Raw genomic sequence first — 23443 nt, forward strand, 5'->3', positions numbered from 1 at the left:
CTCGGAGAAGCTGTGAACTGTGGGATAAAGCACATTCAGGAGGGTAAGACTGTAGGAACGGGAGTTGGGCTCATTCGGTTCCTCAAAGAGGACAGGAAGCTCAGTAGCAGTGGCATTCACAAATGTGAAAGAGAAATGACCGAGAGTAGTTTTCTGTCCTGAGGGATATATGTTAGGGAGAAGGCCATTCAGAAAAGAGCTCTAGAGGCAATTTTAGCGTTTTAACCCAGTAACTGAGTCAAAGTAAGGCCAGTAGAGGGCTAGCAGAGAGCTGCACTGGCACGCCTCGGGGGAGGATGGTGGGTCGATGGACCTGTCAGAGCCGCCGTGACTTTCCCTGCGGGAAAGCTGCTTCCCCAGAATCATTCTCCTTCCCTAGAAGAACCTCCTTCCCTTCTCACCACCCGAGCTCCACCGAGGAGCCGGCTGGGTCGGCACTGCAGCTCAGTCCCGCTCAATGCCCGCCCCGCCGCCGTTGCGGAGCAGCAGCGCCCGCCTCCAGCCGGGCTGGCCCCGCCCCGCCCGGCTCTAGGGCCCGGCCGCGGCCCCGCCCGCCTCCCGCACCTACCGCCGGCACCGCGGGCGGGCGGTTGGGCCGCGGCTGCCGCCGGAGCCGCTGCGGTTTTCTATCTGAAGCGGAGGGTAGCAGGGCCCTTGCCCGCCGAGAACCCGGGAGGTTGCGCCGCTCCCACCCTGACTGGTGGCCGCTGGCGCCGCAGCGGTCTCGGTGCCCCCGCGCCGGGGCCGGGGCCGGGGCCGGGGCCGGAGCCGGAGCCGGGCGCGGGCTGGCGGCATATGCACTCCGTCCCCACCCCCTCTCTCCGGCGGACTGAGCAGAGAGAAGGCTGAAGAGGGGATCTGCGCGTACGGCGTCCTCCGCATTGTGCGAGCCTGCATGGGCACAGCGCGGGGGCGCGGCCGCGGGGCTCCCCCAAGCCTCCCGCCCCTCGCTCGCTCCCGCCCCGGCATCGCCTGTCTCCGCCGAGTTAAAGCATGAGGGATGCTTTTGTGCGCGGCTGCGGGCGGAGCAGCGGGTAACGGCGGAGCTAGCGGCAGCCGCAGCTGCCATCGCGGGGCAGGTCGAGCGCCGCGGTCACCCGCAGCCCTGCCGGCGTGGGAGGCCGGGCACGATGTTGAATTAGGCGGCCGTTGCAAGCGCGGGGGCAGCCTCAGCGATCTGTAGCTGGCCTGGGTCCCAGCGGAGCTGGGAAGGCGGGTCGAAGCTCCCCATGGCGAGCAGCCGGAGCATCGAGCTGGAGCACTTCGAGGAGCGGGACAAGAGGCAGCAGCGCTCCGGGCCGCGCCGCGGTGGCAGCGGCTCCGGCGGCGGTGGAGCGGGGCCGCGGGGCAACGGGCTGATCCCCAGCCCGGCCCACAGCGCTCACTGCAGCCTCTACCGGACGCGGACCCTGCAGGCGCTCAGCTCGGAGAAGAAAGCGCGGAAAGCCCGCTTCTACCGCAACGGGGACAGGTACTTCAAGGGCTTGGTGTATGCCATCTCCACCGACCGCTTCCGCTCCTTCGATGCCCTCCTTGTCGAGCTCACCCGGTCCCTCTCGGACAACGTGAACCTGCCCCAGGGTGTCCGCACCATCTACACCATCGATGGCAGCAAGAAGCTCACCAGTCTGGATGAGCTACTTGAAGGTGAGGGGGCTCCAACGGAGCAGAGGCAAGCATGCCCTGGCATATCGAGGCCCGGTCAGAGGTGGCATGGGGTCTGGTGGTGGGCTGCTGTCTCTCCCTGGGGTGGGCTTTCCCCTCGCTGCCTTGATCAGTGCTGAGGGAGGTCGTAGCCTTGTTGAAAACCGGCAGCCAAGGAGCCCCTGAGGGCAAATGGGCCGGGATAGTCTGCTGCTCTGAGGTGCAATAGGCCTCATTTTCCCAGTCTGGACCGTCCACTTCACCCATCGCCCAGACATCTCTGGCTGCACGTGTGGGGGTTGACTCCAGTGGCAGTTAACAGCAGGTACTCTTTTCATCTGCAAGAACCACAGTAAAGTTCTTGGCTACCATTGAGTCTTCACCATTTGCAAGAGAAGGAAATGCTGGAATTAAGGTCTCTAACTTACTATGCTGTCACTGATGCCCCACAGTGGCTTAGGCTTTCCTAGATAAAGCCTCTGTGACTTCAAAAAGGATGTTTATATCCTACCACCTATCAGAACAAACTGGTGTGAAGTCCCAGTTTCTAAATGTGATCAGAGTCTGTAATCATAGAGGAAATTATTTGCCTTGTCTGACTTCCGAAAGCATTTTTTAGAATCAAACACTTTTCAGAATTGTCCCTAAATAGTTTTTAAAAATAGAACTAGCTGCTAAGCTTATGTAGACCTTCAAATCTGGGAACACTTGAGTGCTTCTCCAAGTGGGGCCAGAAATACTTTTTTTTTTTTTTTTTTGCCTCTTGTTTGCAAGGAATGATAATTACCAGAACAAGGAGCAGTATTCCCCTAGGTTCTTTCTTGATGTCTTAAAATACAGTTTAAATTCAGCATTACATGAATCAGCCTTTCAAATGTATCACTTATGTTGTGCACACTCTGAGGTTCATAATCAACTTACACTCAGATATCTAATACATCAACCACCACAGTCTTCCACCCAGTGACTCTCTATGCCAGGCGTGCGACTTGCATTAATAAAGTATGATTTATATGTCTACTAATGCCTCCTTTTTAGGCTTTCAGTTGTGCATCCTTTAAGCTTTGATTTGGAAACTTCCCTTTTCAAAGCAATGCTTAATTATGCCTGTAGAATTTGATGAGAAGAGGAACCTTATGACCTTATATATGTATCTACCAGTAAAGGCAGTGAGAATCAGGTACCAGCCACTCTAGAACATGCAAGGGAAAGGGGTAGCTGCAGCATTTGCTGCATCAAAGGTATCTCATTCAAAATAGATATGCATTATAGTGCACTTTATAATAGCAACATAGTGCCTAAGGACGTTCCCCGTCATGTAATCTACCATAAGGCTGTTCCACAGTCAAAACAGAGGAAACATGAAACGATGGCAAAGAGAAATGCCGACTCTGTGGTAATAAACGTGAAATCAACCAGTAACTTTTCCCATGATTTGGTGATTAATTTAGATATATATGTGTAGAGATATATAATAGATATATATATATACACTGGAGTGGAGATTGTAGGGAAAGGAGATGAAGCAAAAATTGGATAAAACTAAGGATGACTTGGGATGAGTTTTGAAAAGTCGCAGAAGGAATGATCTTAAAATTTCATGACTTAATAATGACTTGTTGGACAACAGTACAAATGCAGTGTATATTCACACAACTCTGTGCTAATAACTGCAAGCATGAACTTGCTTCCTGTCTCTTCAAATACTTGTTGAAAGTGTAACCTTTGTCATTGCTCTTCACTGGAAGAATAAAGCAAAACAAATTCACAATTGAAATGCCACTTCCATGCTTTCTCAGTTAAATAAAAGGGGGGAAAAAAAAAGTCACAATTATTTAGTCATCTATCCAAGACCAATACAGCTCTCAGGAATCTTAAGAAAATCCTGTAGCATCATAATTGGATTAGTATGTTTTCCAATTAGCATACCAAAACCTTTACCAGTGTAAGTCTAATCACCATAGAGAGAAAGGAAGGCATATACAGGGGTGGGAAGAAAGCAAACAAGAATCCGTTATTCCTTGAAATTATTTAAGCTCTTTGCTAGCTGTTTTAAGATACTGGAAGATTATATTATTTGTTTCCATTTTCCTTATTTCTTGTAGTTCCAGCAGAGTAAGTTTGAATTTCTGCTCTAGAATAAATACTTGAACATTGGTGGTATCCTAAAGCTTGAACTACAGTAGCACTAGAAGTAGCGTTGAATGGTGTTTGTTGTATTGGTTTTTAATTTTCAGAAAGGAAAATAAGGTGCATGCCAGCTGTAGGTTGAACAGCTGACCTAACATGGCTACTTCAGGCAATACCTAATTGACTAGTCTGTTTACACATCATCAGTGTTGTTGAGCTGCTACATGGAATTGCAGCGGTTCAGGTTCAGTAGTGGCAGCTCAATGAAGTAAGTAGGTGGTGAGTGCTCAGCCATCTTTGCCAAGCCAGCAAGATCTGCATTAAACCTCCCTCAGTTCGAGTCTGTGTGTGTTGCTTTTGGACATTGACGTGCCCCAGTGCAGGCAAGCTCTTTAACGCTGTTTGCTATTTATCAGGTTAATACCTGTCTTAGGTATAAAAGCTGGCAGTATCAAATTCTGTATCGTAGTAGTCCGAACTAGCTGAATTGAATCATTGATTAATGCTTTTTGGGGTTTGGCTGTATTTGGCAATGTTTTACCATTTATCATTTAAAGAGGAAAATAGCTAATGCACAGACATAATGCAGATTTGAAATATTACTGTTACAGGTTGAGTCAGTTAAAAATTTGACCAGATCGTGTTTATTAGTCAAAAACTGATAAGCTCTATTTTAAGCATATTGCTTTCCTTAACTGGGTATGACAGTCAAAAAAAGCATGCTCTGCTGGGCCAAGCTTGGGCAAATGCCATTTATATTTCCATCTTCTGTAGATGAGGGAACATTATGGCTAATGAATTTGAAAGTTTTCATTGCTTTCTTGGAATGGGACAAGTGAAGAATTTCATTGTCTGCTCCTAATTTTGTTTGAGCAGACAAATCCAGAGGAGGGATGGGGGCTGGGAATATTGTGATTTTCTTAATACTTTGTTTCCTTCAACTTTACTATCAGCCAGTACACTACTTTTTACTTCTGAATAGGAGATTCCATGTGTAATTTTGTATTTTCCCTTCAATAGCAATGGTGAAATAATAGTTTCACTTTTATTCTCTACCAAAGTTAACTAATTAAGTGTTTGTCTAAATCCTTCAGTTGTGTTTAAAAATGGAAACTTCCTAACAAATGACACAATGGTAATAGGAAGAACTGTGCATCTCTTTAGTGCTGAGGTTTGTGTTTTACATTGATGTCAATTATGCTCTGTCTCGCTATCCTGTGCTTTGATTGTCTTGGTAGTGAAAGACATGGAGAATCCTGATTGTTTAGGTGTGTTGGAAATTTGGGGGACATCGTTGGATTTTGAGAGAGGAAACCATGTGTATGTTCTGTTCCTGGCAAGAAAAGTTATGTTTGGCGCATGATAGGGAATTTTTCTAGTTCCCTAGGTATAAAGCATTGCTAAGAGTCTTTGTTCTTTCAACTACAATACTTAACTAATATAGTCCTTTAAAAACTCAGTAGTTTTGTCTGTGCAGTTGTGCAGGCAATCAACAGGCACCTGTAGGGGGGAAGTTTTTAGGCTGGAGGTGGGAAGGTTGTGAGCATGGCAGTCTTTGCTCATGGCTAGAACATGTAGCAAAGGACAATATCTGCTTGAAAGAAATGGGCTCTGCAACACTAGCACAGAGTAAAAAAATGTTTTGGAAATGAGACATTGAACAATCCAGGTAGTTATTGTTCCTGCATATTACATTTTAATCCTGCCTAAGTACCTGTGATTCTAGTTGATGCCCATTGTTACGTCAGGTCAAGAATACCTTTTGTCTTGTTAGGGCAAGCAGATGGTAATGCCAAGTAGGCAGTTTGTATTTTTTGCATCTTCCAAAAGGTATTATTACCTTTCTGTGCTAAAGCCAAAAGTTGTAATGCTTTAGAAAAAGGCAAATGTAGCAGGTTTACAAAGAAGGGTAAAAAGGAAGGATAGAACATCACAAAACATTGAAACCATATGCTTTCAAATATGTTCAAAACACTGTAGTTACACAGTCTTGGAGCAATGGGGTGTGAATGTGAAATATGGCTGTAATTGTCAGTTAACTTCCCATCTGAGCAAAATAAAATAGTTCCACCACTCTCCTAGTTCCAGGGACAGGAGAAATTTACTTAACTTTGTTTACTTACTGTGGAGAGGGCATGTAGTATTATCTGGATTTTTTACCAGGTGGATTTAAATGTCTTCTGACAGTTTTTATCCTGCCTAAGCAGGAGGTTAGACCAGATGACCTCCAGAGGTCTTTTCCAACCTCAGTTGTTCTGTGAAAGCTTCTAAGGAGCTGTCATTTGAACCTCTTGACTAAATAAAGTCAAAAGAGAACTAGGAGCTAGTAATCTGCCAAAATCCTTGTTGTTATCCCAGGTTTTAAAAGTGCATGGGGATTTTAAATGCTGTAGTTGAGGAAAGATCATGACTTATACAGGGTTATTGGAGATTACATGAAAGTGACAGAATCATAAGAAATTGACGAGGAAGGAAGCCCTGTGAAAGAAAGGAAGGAGAGATCTAAATAACCTAGTACTTCATAAAAGATGTTTTATTTTTAGATCAGCCCTTTTATATTTGCTGTAAGTATACTGTTCTGAAAATCTGCTTGGCTTTGTGTTAGAGAACACAAAAAGGGTACTTTCCTGTGATTCCTAAAGTTATAAGGTTAGTAGTCATAATTACTGCTGTGCTTTACTGAGTAAGCAGCTTTTGGCACCTTTGAAACTTAAGAGTTCCATTAAAAGAAGCTGAGGGACATGAGATGGGTAGATTAAATGTACCTAGAAACCTGTCCTGTCCTGTGTGCTTCACTGGGGAACATACATTTAAAAAATACAGAGACTAATTATTTTCCTTCTGTGGGGATATTTTTTAACCTGTGCCAGCTATATCATACTCTGTTATGCAGTGTGTCGTTAAAAGCATGATGCTTTATGTGATTTAAGAGGTAGTAGTTAGAGCTTGTCAACACCTTTCAAAAAGCAAGACAGAAAACCTTATTCTGAGACTTTTGTTTCAAGTCCTGACTCAGGATTTTTAAATGCTGTACACTTAATTTCTTCCTCACATTATCCACCACATGGTGAATCCACAGTTAGGTTTTTTTAACCTAATGCTAAAGCAAATGAAGATCTGCACGTCTTTCTCTAGTAGTCTCTGTTTTTAAGGACAGACAATCTGAATGTTCCTAGGCTATTTGGTAGATGCCAGGCAGTGGGCTTCAATTGAGAAAACTTGTGCAGTGAAGAACCCCAAGTTGTCAGGCAACTGTATTTCCTCAAAACTGCACATAGTTGCAAGTGGTTTATACTTATGATACAAAAATATAAGATGCAGCCTTCTGTTTCTTTAAGTACCTGGAATTGCATGGCTGAATTTCAGAGTTCACATACACCCTACTCTATTTATCCATGCATTTATCTCTTGAAAGGTGAGCTAGGCACATTTCCTTGAATAACATTGTTGAAGAAACAGATGGCAAAAAAACCCCATCTTTGTAGATGAGTTTTTAAGTAAGCAAAACAGTATTTAGGTGGCTGATGGTCTATTTATCACTCAGGTTGACCAATGTATTCTAGTTCTCTTTTTTTATCCACTCTCTGTGTTCATCATCTATATTTTACTGTTGTGAGGGAACTGCAATGTTTAGAGTGATAGCTGTCTGAGACTGGAATCCTTCTGCAGTGTGCTTAGACTGTATACATGCTGCACAAACACATAGGTCTTGCTTCATGGGTAGGGCATGTGGTTATTAATGCAGCAGGGGTCAATTAGAGGCAGGTAATGTTTCCTTGTTAATAGGCAATGTTTCATATCTTCTAGTTGTTTTTCTAATGTTAGTAAGACAGAATCAAAAGTAAGCTTACTCCATTTGTTGATTATATTGTGAGCCAAAATATCAGCAGATGTTAATCCTTTTAAGTGAGCATATGCCTCTTTTGAGAATTTTTTAGTGGTAGCAGGATTTCTTTGTGGAAGAACTGACACTTTTAGAATGCTCTGGGTACTGTCATGAATCATTGGATGGATGGCACATATGTTCTGTTGAAATTATAATGCCAGTTTATAACAAAGTTTCATACTTTTTGCCAAAACTGCTATGCAGCCTGGTTAAGCTTTCTGCTATAGAATAGTTTGGCTGGGTTCAGAGTCCCAGCTGTAACCTATGGCTGTAATTCTTGCATTTTTTTAATGCATTAAAAAATATGATAAAGTTGCAAGCTAAAGGAAGGGTACTTATTTCCAGTAATATAACTACTGTGACTATATGCCAGGTAAGGTTAGTATGCTTTAAAATATTTCAAGACTATAAATGGAAAGTGGGCCTTCAAACCATAAAATTGACTGTATGGAAGTCAGCAACGTAAGTATTTGAAGTATTGTTTATCCTCCTTTGTGGAGTTGTGTCAACTTTTTTAGGGCTGGTAGATGTCAAAAAAAGGGAGGGAAGCTACAGCCTGATTGAAATGCCTCAGAAAATATTTTCTTAGTAATGAAGGGGATATGCGTTTAGGTAAGACACGTGAAAAATCTCATTCAAAGCAGTTAGTGAAACAGCCAAACTTATTTATGCATGTGGTTTTAAGTATAAAGTTGTCTGTTACTTTGTTAAGAGTGTATGACATCAATTTGACTGGTTTTAAACCCCAAAATAATGAAGTGCTGTATGTTACATTTTACAAATCCTGTTTATTTGGAAAAGTGTGGAGATTATCAGAAGTGTGTCTTTATACATTAATTAATACCAAGCAGATTTAAAATCAGGTCATATGTTAAAGCTGTGAGCAAATATTACATATAACATGGCACTTTCAGGTTTTTACTTACAAAATGTAACATAAAAGAGAGGTAATACTCTTAAAAATTACTTGACTTGCATTTTTACTTTGGAGAATGGATAAATATCAGTTTAAACAATAGCAGAGTGTTCAAAAATTAGTGCTTTCTTGTCAAGGGGTGGTGTTTGCTTAAGTATGCTTTTTGAATACACCATTCTGTAGGAAAGTTTCCTGTAGCAAACTGTCTAGATGTGATTTATCTTAGCCCTGCCATTTTCTCCTTCCTTAAATATTTTCTTCTGTTGAATAATCAATCGTATACAACTGTTAAACCAAACAAATGAATGTTTAATTTAACTCATTCCTAGAAAATCATTCTTTATGCAAAAAGCAGCATAGTTGGTTTCCTAATTGTATTTTGTTTCTAGTGATTTTTTAACATTTTGAAAGATCCTCAATGGAACTTAGAAACTGCAGATGGAGTCCTGGCTGTGGTGAAATCAATAGAATTTTAAACAGTAATTTCAGTAGAGTAAAAACTTCATCCTTTAAGTCATGAACCAAGCGAGTCATGTGGTGTATGTTTTCTCACTTACAGTCCTTGCTCTCATCCTGCCATATGCGCATACCTTGCAGGTGTAATAAAATCTGTTTACCATGTAAAACCTGTGCGAATAACTTTAGTTTATATGACTGGTATAAGAAAGCAAGCATGGTATTTAAAACACTTACTAAACAATCTGTATTATACAGTTCTCAAGTAATCAGTCATTCCTGTATCTGCCAATTGAAGGAAATTTTGGAATCAGTTTTGCCAGATGCTGTTTTTATTTAAAGCTAAAATAGTTTGTGCTTCAACTTAAGGCTTAGCTAAATGCAGTTGAAACAATTTATTTGAAGTTTGTTCTTTTAAGGTATTACATTGGTTTGAGTACAACTGCAAACCACAACTGCAAGTTGTGTTCTTTTATCAGAAAAAGAAAAAAAAGGCCTATACTTAAAGGAAAAGAAATAAGAAAAATAAATCTGTAGTGAACAAATATTGCAACTTATTCAGATAATCAAGAAATTATTTTATTAATGCATAAAGCAAGGAAATTAGTAGAAGGCAATGGGTTTTACACTGCTATTTGAAAGAAAAAAGATCCTTTTGGATCAATACTGACAAAAGTTTATTACAGGACACCTTCTGTTTTGTTATGATACAGCTCTGACAGTAGGTCACACTCCATGATAGTATAAAGATTATACTCTGTTACCTTACTTGTCCTTAAAAGATACAAAGTAGGATACTATATTGAGACTCTTCTGTGGTGAATCCTCTAGCCAGAGACCTTTTTTTCTCTACCTGAGCTTCTTTATACAAAGCAATTAATTTCTTTCAAGTTTGAGAGCCTGTTTCAGAATAGACTTAATTTTTATGGGGTTTTGTGGTTTGTTTTTGTTTTGTTTGTTAACTTTGTTAATTTAAGTTTCAGCCCTGAGGCTTAACTTTAAAGTGGTTTATGTGCGTTAGGTGGGGTTTTTTAGTGGTCTAGGAAGCACGTATTTTAGTTTAAAAGGATAATTCCAGACATGCTCAAAGATGGTGAGTTTTGAGGTACCTTATAGTGCTGATCGCTATAATTTATTTAGCTCTTGCTCAGGGCAGGCTGTACTGAAGAGGTTATTCAGAAGTGACAGGTGACTTCATACACTGAAGCTTATTTAAAATGTTTGAGGTGCTAGGGACACTCTGCTTTTAGAAAGGTATTTTAATGCAAAGGATGCTGTCAGGTTTATTTATATACACATTATTATCAGAAGATTATTAAATATTACCAAAGTCTTATGCAGGTCAATAAACTTGAAAGCAAGTGGTCAGAGACATTTCAAAGTTGAATATCTAACATTATTCACCCACAGTAATGACTAAATTACCTTCTGCTCACTTTTTGTAGGAGGAAATAATAATTAGTATTATTAACCAACATGAGTGGACAAAAAACAAAGTCACTTGCTAGGTGCATCCGCAAAAAGTGTAGCACATAATCATGGGGAAAATTGCTGTGCTTTGGATTTGTGCTGAAAACAGTGTTGATAGCACAGGGATGTTTTTGTTTTTTCTGACCAGTGTTTACAGAGTCAAGGCCTTTTCAGGTTCTCACCCCACCAGTGAGTTGACTGGGGATGCATAAGGAAGTGGGAGGAGACACAGCTGGGACAGCTGACCCGAACTGACCAAAGGGGTATTCCATACCATATGATGTCATGGTCAGCATATTAACCTGGGGGAAGAAGAAGGAAGGGGGGAATGTTAGGAGTGATGTCATTTGTCTTCACAAGTAACCAATACGAGTGATGGAGCCCTGCTGTCCTGGAGGTGGCTGAACACCTGACTAGGTGGGAAGTAGTGAAGTAGTGAATGGATTCCTTGTTTTCCTTTGCATATGCACACAGCTTTTGCTTTACCTCCTAAACTGCTTTTATCTCAATCCATGAGTTTTCTCGCTTTTACCCTTCTGATTTTTTCTAGCCCATCCAACTCTGAGAAAGTGAGCAAGTGGCTGTGTGATGCTTAGTTGCCAGCTGGGGTTTAACCACACCATGGTTCACACAGTAAACTAGTTGTAGAGGGAAGAATAACAGAATGTTCCAAACTAGACTTCAGAAAATAAAAGTAGTTTTTAAAGGTTTTCTAGAGTGCATCTAAACATAGCTACAAATTTTGTAACTTTCACAACACTGTCCAATAGGTGTATATGGAATCTTCTCTTGATGTATCTATGTGAGGTGGGTTTGTTTTGTTCCACCGGTGATCTCGAGCATGTAGCTTGAATCTTAGAACAGGCTTTTTAAGATATACGTAGTGGCAGAAGAACTGCCCTTTAATCCTTCTGACAATACTCTGCCTCTTTGAGAAAATCTTTGGATGTCATAGTGTGAAACCCTAAGGAGTTACAGGAATAACAGAGTTAAAGATGTTCTTTGTCATGATCTGCATCTTGAATATTGCTATCAGATACTAAAAGAGTTGTGGGACACAGCAAACACCAGTTTGAAAACTGTCCTAAAAAAACCCCAACAAAACGCAACAGCCACCACAAAACCAACCAACCAAACAAAAACCCAAACAAACAAAAAACCCCAGTTAGTCTCTAGCTTTGCATTATGTCAATGAATGGAGGAAAAGTAACAAACTCCTTAGGTGTGTGTCATGGCTGGTACCACTTAAAATAATTTGATGTGAAGGTATTACTAGCCTGCAATAATTTTTTTACCTGTGGCTTCCCTCTCATGATTTCAGAAGACTTAATTACTTCAGTCCAGGCGGGGAAGTGTGGATGTCTTTTCATATTTTTGTAGTTTCAAAGTCTCATTTGTGGCCTCAACCAGTATTTGTTGCTGTAAAAAATATTGAAGTGAAAACTTTTCACCAATGTATTCTTGGTAGAAAAGTAACACCTTCTGGTAAATCAGTGTGTCCTTCAGGACAAGCATCTTGAGATGCTTGAATTTTATTGTGTTAAAACTTGTGGCTTTTAAAATAATTCACTATTAAACATAGGTATGTGTGTACACATCTTGAAGTATGTACTTGAGGAATACATAGGGAAGGACGTGGATATATGGACTTGCAAAATGACTCTGCAGTCAGAACTTACCCAAAGGAAAAGTGAAATATCTTCAACCCCCTCCTTACCCTTTACTGTTTTGTTGTGGGTTTTTTTATTTCTTATCCAGAGGTCTTTTGAAATCCATTGAAACCACTCTGAGAGTATTGGTTGTGTGGAGAGCTCTGATAATTTTCAGTCCTCCATTTAGAATAACCCACAGTTGAAATCACTCCTTCTGAAAAATGTCTTTTTTTTTTTTCTCTTAAATTGATGAAAAATAGCTGCAAACCCTCTAAAATTATAAAAATATTATCTTCTTTTCAGGTGAAAGTTATGTATGTGCATCCAATGAACCGTACCGCAAAGTTGATTACACCAAGAATGTCAATCCAAACTGGTGTGTGAACATAAGGACTGGGTCCACTCGATCCCTGACATCTTTGTCATCTACAAAGAGTGAAGTGAAGGAGAGTAAAGATTTCATTAAACCCAAATTAGTGACTGTTATTAGGAGTGGAGTAAAACCACGGAAAGCTGTGAGAATTCTGCTGAATAAGAAGACTGCTCACTCCTTCGAACAGGTCTTGAATGACATCACAGAAGCCATTAAGTTAGATTCAGGTGTAGTCAAGAGACTTTGTACACTGGATGGAAAACAGGTAGGAAAATAAATTGCTGTGACCATCTGATAGTTATGAGTTTGTCTAAGCTTCTTTGTTCTCCTAACTTCAGTTCTTGTTACTGTATATGCTTCAACTGCTTCTGAATAAGGAAAGAATGGCAACTTTTAAAATTTGTATTAAAATATTACTATCTACCAAAAACATTAAAATTGTATATAAAGCAAAAGAAGTTGACCATTTCACATTCAAAAAAAAAAAAATTAAATTTCTTTTTCATATACTAATTCCATTGCATTGCCAAAAAAGTGCCTGTTGATTAAGTAATATGGTTTATATGAAACATTTGAAAGCAAACTTGTTAAAATACATACATGTTTTCAGAAGCAGGATCATGTTTTCAGACTGCTACATAGTGAGGAGTGGTTTAAGAAAATTATTGCTGCCTCCTTCCATTTCACTTCTGTAGACTGCTATTTAAGTAGCAAAAGGACTAAAACGTCTTTCTGGAGGTAGTAACTGATGTGAGCTAAGGTCAAGAGTTTTACCTGAAATGAATAATTGTGGAGAAGGTTGTCATATCTTTAACCTGCTTTTGCTTTTAGTTTTACCGCTGCAAAAGCATGCTGCCAGGATTAATAATGCGATAGGTCTCTTTTCTCACTCAGAGATACAAAGGAGTGGCCCACAAAAATGTTCTGCTGCACCAGGTAAAAATGTCAGGAATACATTTGCTGTTGATCAGTTAGGTTAATGACTCAGCCCTTCGTGGAACAGGACCTTGATACTTGATACTTGCATTTGATACTGATGTGGACCTTTGACACTATCGTAACTTCAGTAATACAGAGCAACACAGGTTGCAAAGTGGATCACATTCAGTATCAGGTAACCAGACAGTTGTATTGTTGACTAAATATTAGGATCCTTGCTCATTTAGTAGGTATTTTTGCACACCTGCATATCTGTATATTTACATTAACTACTTATAAACGTTTCAATTATGTTCAAACAGATGTTGGAATTTTTATTGTAATTCTATAGACTACTTGAAAAGCATTTTCTTTTTGGTTGAAAGCTGCTAACAAATGTATGGCAGAACAAGTGTACTTACTCAGATTGTCTTAATATGAGGTCTGTGTGGTTATGCTCTGTGTGCTGTGGATACACTTTTTATAGTTAACTACTTGAAGATAAGTTCTGTTCTTTGCTATTAAATACAGTGAGGCAAAGGCATCACTGAGACTTGGTTTTCAGTATTTAGTGGAACCCTATTGTGCTCTTTAGTTCTTCTAATGGGTTTGATTTTTAATGAAATTTGTTAACAAGATTTATTTAGAGAGAAACCTTTCTAGGAACATCCAAAAAGTGGTTCAGTCATGTTTAATTTAATACATAATAAAGTAGCTTTGAGAAAATTATTATACAGTAATTGGTCTCTTCTGCCAACGAAATCTTCTGTTACTGTCTCAGATAAGATGGTTTTAATCTTCTCAAACAAGTAGATAGAGTGAGAAAAGGAAGCTGAAAGACCTAGCATTCCTGATTCAGATTCACCTCTTCTATTGCATTTTTTAGCATAGGAACTCACTTGCCTGCATTGATGTGGAAGATGCAGTAGTGCATCAGGAATCAATAAAATTAATTAACACAATCTCACATATATTGCTTGCATGTCGCTGTCACCCATGGTGGATGATGGCTGTCTTCAATCCATATTGAGGATGGTCAGTCATTGTTAATGCTCCAGAATAAGCGTAAGATTTCTAACTGCTATAGTACCTACTCCTGCCCTTCTGTGGTTAAGGTGATAAGCAGACTTGAACCGCAGATGTAGATGAAGGTGCTCTCAAACAGGATTAGGAAATCCCTAGCTCTCACTGCTAAAAGCCTGCAAATAGCTTCTTACAACTGCCTCTTTGTGTAAACTGTTTTAGCAGTCGTAGTGCATAAACGTGAAGACCTCCCTTCCATTTGGAAGAAAGGCCTTTTGCGTTTCATAGACTTTGGGAAGGAGCCTTTGCTAGCACAAACATACTGTAATTACGATTTAAGTGGTCATGGGATATAGTGCTCCAGATAGAAGACCTATAGCTTTAAACACCCAGATAATAAAAACCACCTCCTGCTTATGTGGGAGGATAGAGTCTTCTGGGGTTTTTTGTTTGTTTCTGTTTCTCCAAAGTGAATGGCTAACCCCAGTTTTAGGCAATAGGGATTTTTTTTCTTCTATTTTTTTATTGCTGGTACATGTAGAGGTTGGTGCTCAAGGGCTTTCTGGGGTTTGGCAAATGAAGAGTTGCTTTGCTGCCAATTACCAATTGGTGGAAATTTCTGGGCCTATTTTCTCTAATGTGGTAATTGCTTATTCTTTTAAATCTGCTAGGGAGGCAGATCTTTTATGCTCGTTGTAGTGTTGGCAAAGCTTGAAAGGCAACCATTTAAAAAAAAAAAAAAAAAAAAGACATTTTGTAAATCGTTGTGTTCCTATAAATGTAGCCCTTGTGTTTCTCTGGGGGTTTTGTTTGGGTTGGTTTTTTTTTCCTTTCCCTTCTCCTTCATATTTTTATCTCTGAGGAAATATATATTTTTTGCATTTTTTGTGAACATGTAGGCTTAGGTTTTTTTTGTTTAATATGGAACTAATACTGAAATTCAGGTGTTTAAAACATGCATGTATAAAATTTGTATCCTTTTATAAGGGAATATGTTACTTCTGGGGTGATTTTGTTTTCCAGTAGAGCTATTTAACGTGTTGTAAGAACTGATCATGAAATCGGTGATCTATGAAGAAATATGTTTAATTTTGAGCAGTACAACAGAAAGGATGTTATCAAAATAATTTTTAGTTAGTCTTCTGACTTCATTAGTCTTGACTGTAGCAACATCTTGAAAGTAATAGTAACAGAGAATAACGTCCTTGTCAGCTATTTTCCTTTATAATTGTGTATGAAGGCAGACAATTATCTATCTTTTAACATCTACAAGGTTTCCTTTTCTCTTCAGTTTCAATGCTGTAACTTAGAATATTAGTGCTTTTTTTTTTAATGACATTGAGAAAAGGTTGACTTTTCACTTTTAGGCTGTTGAACAACCAACTTTTTTTACCTGCCAAGACTTTTGTGACTGTTTCTATGAGGGGAAAAATATTCCTGTAAAACTAACTGGGCTTTTACTCTCCGTTACAGGCTTCTGTTGTTCCAGTCTTTGTGCTTTGGCATTGAGGTTTGCCTGATATATTTGGTTGACCTAAGTGTTTTCCTTACTTGGCTGCATTTTTTCTTTCTGTTCTTTATTGGAATCTGTCACTGTCCTACTGTGAAGCAAGGACAGTCAGACTGAAACTTCTCCAGTTGGCAAGTTAACCCATTGCTATCTCGAAGGAGAATGGCAGGTTTTTATCTTGCTAAACAAGCTTCAAACTTCAGTCATTGTGAAGTACAGGTTAGCAAACTTAGTAGTAAACTACCTGCACTAATTGTTTAAAACAATATAATGTATGGGGAGGTGCATAGGGAATTTCCTGCGAGAAACTAGGAAAAAGCCATATAGGACCCTGAAACACAAATTATTTGACACACAAAAGAAAATTAAATCTTCAAGAAGATAGTAACTTTTTAAGCTTGCATTGTGTTGCAGCTTCATGGATTAATATCCATAACAGGACTGAAAAGGTGGATAAGCCCCCTTTTCTACTTATCTATAGCCACATATTTATACTCCATTCCTAAAATAGTGAAAACATAACACAGAAAAGCCTTATTTTAAGCTTTTTTTTTTTTTATTAGGCCACAGGTATGTTGGTGTCTCTCTCTGAAACCAAAAGTTCCCTAATTTTCTGTTAACGAAGTTTTTCATGAGGTGCTCAAAAAAAGTAAATGGGTAACCAAAGAGAACAGGTGCTACATTTGGAAATATTAATCAGACTCATCATCATCATGCTCCTCTCTGTAATTTTTTGTTTTCTGGTGGCAGGTTTGAGGATTCTTAGTAGAGTTGATAGCTTCTGTAAACTGAATTTTGTATTTGCTTTGTAGCAGAATTACTAAGGGATGAGCAGGAAGAACCAGAGCCATCTCATTCATCATACAACTAATATTCCCCATATCCTTGTTACAGTTCTTTTGGCAAATTGTCTTCTGTGATTCAGATCTGAAAATCTTCATTAATCTATTGTTTCTACTAGAATGTTAATCTTAGTGAGAGCTGACTAATAAGTACAGAGACAAGTTGTGGAGCGTAGGAATTTTTTTTTTCAGTTTTCCAGTTTTATATGCAAAGTCATACTTGGATGGGTTGATCTTCGTTAGAGCAGATGAATGGGGTATAACAGTCTCTGAGGTTTCCAAAAACTTCATTGTTTGATTTAAAGTATTTTCTATAAGTAAAGAGACTCTACAACTTCAGAAGAGCTATTGAGCTAGAGATAAAATAACAAAAATCTGAATACGAGTTAATATTAAGTACGCATATGTACATACCTGCATCCCAGAGGGTATTCATAAAGCAGGGTTTACAGTTAATTTTATCCCAGTGCTAGCAAAGTTCTTCTAATATTCACTATAAAATGTAATTTAGGGGAATTTGGGCTTGTACTAGAGGCTGAAATTGTTTCAGGGAACAACTGTGAAGAGATATATGTCTAGTCAGTGTGGAACACAAATCTTGCAAGTCTAAGGAAAACAGCATTGAAGTGGCCCTAATCTTGAGGAAGTCTGTATGACAGGAAATGAATTCACATGTAGACACTGCTAGTGATGTTTTTGTTCAGAATTTAATCAGTGTGCTCAGAACTGGAAGCTGTAGTTATTTATTTCTAGAAGAAAGGAGGGAACAGTGTACACAAGCAGAGGAGATAATTTTGACCTCCATCCGTGGACACAGAAAGATTCCCATCTGTAGTTATTTATGGATGGAAGTGTTATCTGAAACTAACCTGTAATTAACTGTACACTGTCACAAAAGCAAGGAATCTGGAAAATGCCATAAACATGAAAACACAGAGATCTTTTTCCAGCTTCAGTTCTTGTCATGAAACTCTTACTAAAGCATTTTCATTACATGCTGTGGTACAAAGGCCACGGGCAGGTAATGTGTTGTTCAGAATTTACCCTAGAAAGTATTGACAATTTTTATCGAAGTTATCATATTACCAGTCCAATTAGCCTTTTGAAGAAAATAAAAATAAATCAAAACTGTAGGGATTTTATTTAAAAGTAACAGAAGTATGATACTTAAGGTGCTACAAAAAAGGTAGTAAAAAAACAGAGCCTTGAACACCTAGTGAGTCATCTCAGAAGAGCATCTTAAATTGGCAGTGAACAATAATGCTGAGGAAGCTCTTCAACTTTGTTGCATCTGCAAAAAATAAAGGTGATGCCATATGAAATGACCTCAGTCTACCACTGGAAAACATGTCTCTCTGAAACAAAGCTCTTTAGAATTGGTTGGGGAGTGAGGACAGGGAACCCCCTGTATGTAATTCTTATTTTCTTAAGGTAAATAATCCAAAATATAGTACAGATAAAATAGAAACCACCCATCTCTTTCCTACCCACAAGGATGCATAATTCTAACTTTGGGTATGTGGTGTAACATTACTGAGAATGTAATGGCTGGGGTCCATTTGGTGTGAATTTAATCTTTTTCAGTAAAGTAAGGTTTAGATATGTAATTAGTAAAACACACATCCATCAAACTAAAGGGCTGGCAAAGTGGGATGTTAGACAATAGAGTATTTATCAAAAGGAATGCAAAATCAGACTCTGATTTGAAGTCAGCACTTTTAACTAAGAGTGTGGCAACTGAAAGAAATTGCTGATCTTTTAACTGAAAGCAAGCATGTGTGTCGTGTTAAAAGTGACATGCAACTTGCTGGAGTCTTTGTGGATCTACAGAGGGGATAAATCCTACTGGTTTTTCAGTTTTTGTCTGCACAGCAAGAGCTGACAGCACTTAATAAAAATGACATGCTGCACAGTGTGGGAAACAATTACTGCAAAAATAGTAGTGTCACCAGTGGTAACACTGTACTTTTGTTGATGTATGATGACAATAATTTTAGTGCTTGATTGCAGAAATGGTGTGTGTAGCTCTTGGAATAAAAGAGCGGTATGCAGTCATTGTCTGCCATCTGCCATGCTAAAGATTGAATCACATGACTTGGAAACTAAACCTTGGGAATTTGTTGTGTCCCGCTGAGCCTGGCCATTAACAGATAATTAGTCTGGTAAAAATCTTTTGCATTCATTCTGCAGCTGTCATATGCCAGATTAGGATTTGTGTCACAGGTTCCTCATTACTTTGAGATCTTGGAAATTTTTTTCTCCGTAATTAAATTACCCAGTGTTACTTCAGTAAACATTTCTTGCATGATCACATTTAAACATGCAGACTTTTTCTTAAGAAGCCTGTTACGCCTTACAATGTAAAGCTATTTACCAACCACATATGGAAGGTTTTCAAGGTTGAATTTTCACCATTCCTGCTCATAACACAGCCTGAGCAGACTTTCTAGTTAGCACATTTGTCTTTCAGGTTGTCACATTGATTGATTTATTATAACAGTTCCTTATTAGTTGACTGTAATCAGATTGTCAGCATGTCTTAAGTTTATTGAAGCAAAAATACTGAAATCATAAAATGTGAAATCTTCTAGATTTGTACCAGTTACTAAGAAAAGTAGCATTCCCTTAAGTAATAAATCAATTGCAGGAAACTTGAAGCAGTTTGTCAGACAGAGGAAAGGGAATATTAATCTTTAATGTTTAAAATATTGCTAGTTTAATTTGCAATGAACCTTTAAACACAGTATTCTTAAGACTCTGAAGGGAGTCTGCTACTATTCTTTTGAAATAGTAGTAACACAAGCCAGCTTTTAAAAGCAAAGAGCTTCCAAGCACTTAAATGGGACAATGACCCTGCTTGTGGCTTGAGGTTAGTAAGCTTTTAATAGGAAGGACTGATGCTCAATGTTTTCACTGTAGGCAGTGAAATTCAATGTTCTTTTAGCAGTTTTTTTTGTTTACAAAGTCAACAGTCATTCGCTTCTGTTGTGCAAATACACAAACTATGCCATGTTCTTAAATACTTTTTTTTTCATATTTGGTGGTTTATTTATTGATATATGGCACAGGGTATCTCTGTACTCAGGGAAGTCTTTTTGAAGAAACTAAAATATTTCAGAAGAAAACAAAAAGAATACAATATAACTTGTAAGGTAAATGACAACAGAATTTTTGGCTAGTATGTTTGGCTGGTTTTGACTTTGTTCTTCTTATCTTTAACAGCCAACTCAACTAGTATTTAGCTAGGAAGTTCCAGCCTGGATAAAATTATTAGAAATAGGCCACTTAGTCAAAAACATGAAGGATGGTTGAGAATGAGTCCTGAGTCCTCTTTAAGGGCTTTCTAAACATACCTTCTTGGATGTGAAAACTTGCACTTTATCTTTTAAAGAAATCAAGGTTCTGGGTTGTTCAAATCTGAATGAAATTGAACAGAAGAGATTCAAGCATAGATAAATCATAGAATCATAGAATGGTTAAGGTTGGAAGGGACTTTAAAGATAATCAGATTCCAGCCTCCCTGCTATGAGGAGGGACACCTCACACTAGACCAGGCTGCACAAAGCCTCATCCAACCTGGCCTTAAACACCTGCAGAGAGGGGGCTTTCACAACCTCCCTAGGCAACCTATTCCAGCACCTTACTACCCTCATGGAGGAGACTTTCTTCCTGATGTCTAACCTAAATCTACCCTCTTTCAGTTAACAACCATTACCTCTTGTCCTATCACTACCTTCTCTGGTGAGAAGCCCCTCCCCAGCTTTCCTGTAGCCCCTTCAGGTACTGGAAGGCTGCTATAAAGTTTCCCTGGAGCCTTCTCTTCCCCAGGGTGAACAGCCCCAACTCCCTCAGCCTGTCTTCATCCTAGAGGTGCTCCAGCCCTTTCATCATCTTCATGGCCCTTCTCTGGACCCTCTCCACCAGCTCCATGCATTTCCTGTGCTGAGGGCTCCAGAACTGTACACAGTACTTCAGGTGCAGCCTCACCAGAACAGAGTAGAGCGGGAGATTCACCTCCTAAATATGAATTTAGATCCTAATTAAAGAGCTTTTGCTTTATTCTTTGCATATTTTGCAAAGGGACCCAACAGTTGAGGCACTTAGCATATGTTTACATGGTTGTACAGGCAGACATCTGACACTAGCTGTCTTTGATCTGTATAAACTATGGACCTGCAGGTAGTCGATGTCTGGTCAGACTGCAGACATTGTATCTGTTTGCTACCAGGTGGATATATGTATTCTCATCCCATCAAGTATATGATGCTTTTTGAGGTAGAAAGTAGTGTTTGTATTGTGAAGAGAAGTGGAATATAATGTGTGCACTTGGTGATAGTTTTCTTACCAGACCTCTGTGGGGGTAGGAAAGAAGCAATTGTTTTTCCTATTCTTTCTCTTATAGGCCCTCTATGTGTCAGACAGGAAGAAAAAACTTGTAAAATTAGTGGTTTTCCCCCTGACATATTTGCTTTATTACCAAGTTTCAGATGTTTGTTTCTCCTTGTCATGCAGCAATGAAGAGTGGCTTGGATGAAGGTCATTTGCTTGAGCAGTTGGGTTGCTACTCACGTTGACACTGAGACATCATGGCTCTATGACTTTTCTGGATTAGCTGTGCTAATATATTTATAATATTCTATTTCTAATCTATGTATTATATTTCTAGCTTATACTGTGCTATAAACAAAAGTGTTCTCAATATTTGGTTACTACATTTTCCTAGAACCTGGGTCAGTTTTCAGATTCATTTAGAGCCAAATTCTTCTTTCCTGCAATCATGTTACATCTGAGAATAGTAATCCAGCCAAAGTACATTCAATGGTAAGTATTAACTAGAATCCTTCATATAATCAGCAGAAGTAAACAGCCTGTTGAGATACGGGACTGGAAGGGACAGCATGGCTGAGAATATCCAATCACCTTTACTGGCACTGGCAATCTCATATGCTTTACATCCAGGAAAGTACATGAGAATGTCCAGTGTCCTATACACAGTCACAAATCCACCCCCAGGACCTGTAAAAAACTGAAGATTGCCAAGCCATGAAACTTCAGGACTTTCTTTATTACAGGCAAAGAGTGGGAGAAATGAAAAATATTCTTTATATCCTCAGCCCATACACTGCTAAGTAATTTTAGATGGGCTATTACAAAATCATTCTAGAAACTGGACAGTGTTCTGGCTTTCTGAGCAAATAGAACACATTGGCGAACCTGACATCTGACCCAGGAAACCATCTCTGCAACCAAAATCCAGATACCACAATTGTCTTTATATGGGCCTAAAATGTGGTACAGTTAATGTTCATGGTAGACTAAAGTTTTCTGGCCAGTTCTCATTGTGGCTGATTGTTTTGCCTCAAAGGGAAAAATATTCTCTCTAACTTCCCTGGAGCTCAAGGGTTAAGTGGATGCACCTGTCCATCATCTGCAGGTACCCGTGCAAGCTTTGATACAGAAATTGAGTGTGTTAAAATTATGTATTAGAGCATATTTGTAATATTTCTCATAATATATACTTGTAAATTTTATAATAAATAGTATTTTCTATATTTTTACTTAAAGCATACAATAAAATCAGTATTGTAAGCTTGGAAGGTTGAAGAGGAGGTAGATGGACAAATGATGAAATCTGATTCACAAAGCTCTGTATTTCATCTTTCTTTGTTTTCACACTCAAACAATAAAATGTCCTGCAGTTTTAGCATTAGAGCTGCTGTTGGTGTAGACAATGGATTTGCTGTTACCTGCAGTCCTTAAAAGTCTGATGCGTGCTTAAGAGCACACTTTCAGTTGAAGTGCTAATCCTCCTTTACTGAAAGGGATTTGCTCTTGCTTTTGGACTGACGTACCTAATTGGATATGGGAGAACCTCATCGTTGTCTTTTGTCACACTGTGGAGAAGGCCATGAGAGAAGGTGCAGTCCAAGCTGCAAAGGTGTTTCTTGAGTTTTTAGGATCCAAGAGGACTTCAAATACTCTTTGAACTAGTAATTATTATACAGATTTGATTGGTTTTGACACATATACATTTTTATGTTATTTCTTTCTTATATTTAAACAACATATTTTTCCCCCCATATATATGTCACTGAATACACAAAGTTTAGAACATTGTTCTAGTAAGTGGGTGAATGAAGGTGTTTGATAATACTACTTACAAAATGCCAACACTTTCCTGGAATTTCCAAAGTAACTGTCATGGCTTAGTCATGTATTTTGGCAGTTATCAGTGTAAGATGAAAGTTTATATTCCTTGAACTTCTATTTTGAAACTTGGTTTACCATCACAGTAATTCCATCTTTGATATATATATGTATCTCATTATACAGGAGATATAAACTACTTGCTGATATTAGGAGTGTTCACTGGTTATGATATTGTGTAACAATTTTCTTGCTAAAAACTGTATATAGAGAAGATGGATGAATGTTTTTGTTTGTTTGTTGTTTTTTTTAAGGAGTTTTTAATCTTCATTTAGGACCTATGTAACAAAGTATGATTGACTCTACATATCTATTAGACTTACCAAATATTCTTTTGTTTGTTCCAATACAAATCAAAAGGCAGGAAGAGAAAATTATCAGAAGTATTTAGACACTGTGTACCTCTGAAAGTTATT

At 39.0% G+C, this 23443-nt stretch overlaps 1 protein-coding gene across 5 annotated transcripts in view; it reads left to right on the plus strand.

Moving 5' to 3' along the window:
- The first annotated feature begins 591 nt into the window (after window positions 1-591).
- The window catches only part of DCLK2 (doublecortin like kinase 2), an 85899-nt gene continuing 63047 nt past the window's right edge, over window positions 592-23443 (plus strand). For all 5 annotated transcript variants that reach the window (XR_007889496.1, XM_051619698.1, XM_051619699.1 and 2 more), the window contains exons 1-2: window positions 592-1647; window positions 12458-12792. Coding sequence is in view for 4 of the 5 variants with exons in the window: in XM_051619698.1 (XP_051475658.1) it covers window positions 1230-1647; window positions 12458-12792 (753 nt within the window). In the remaining variant the exon portion in view is untranslated. The remainder of the gene's footprint in view (window positions 1648-12457; window positions 12793-23443) is intronic.

This window comes from Apus apus, chromosome 4, assembly GCF_020740795.1.
Source record: "Apus apus isolate bApuApu2 chromosome 4, bApuApu2.pri.cur, whole genome shotgun sequence".
Classification (NCBI taxonomy): Eukaryota; Metazoa; Chordata; class Aves; order Apodiformes; family Apodidae; genus Apus; species Apus apus.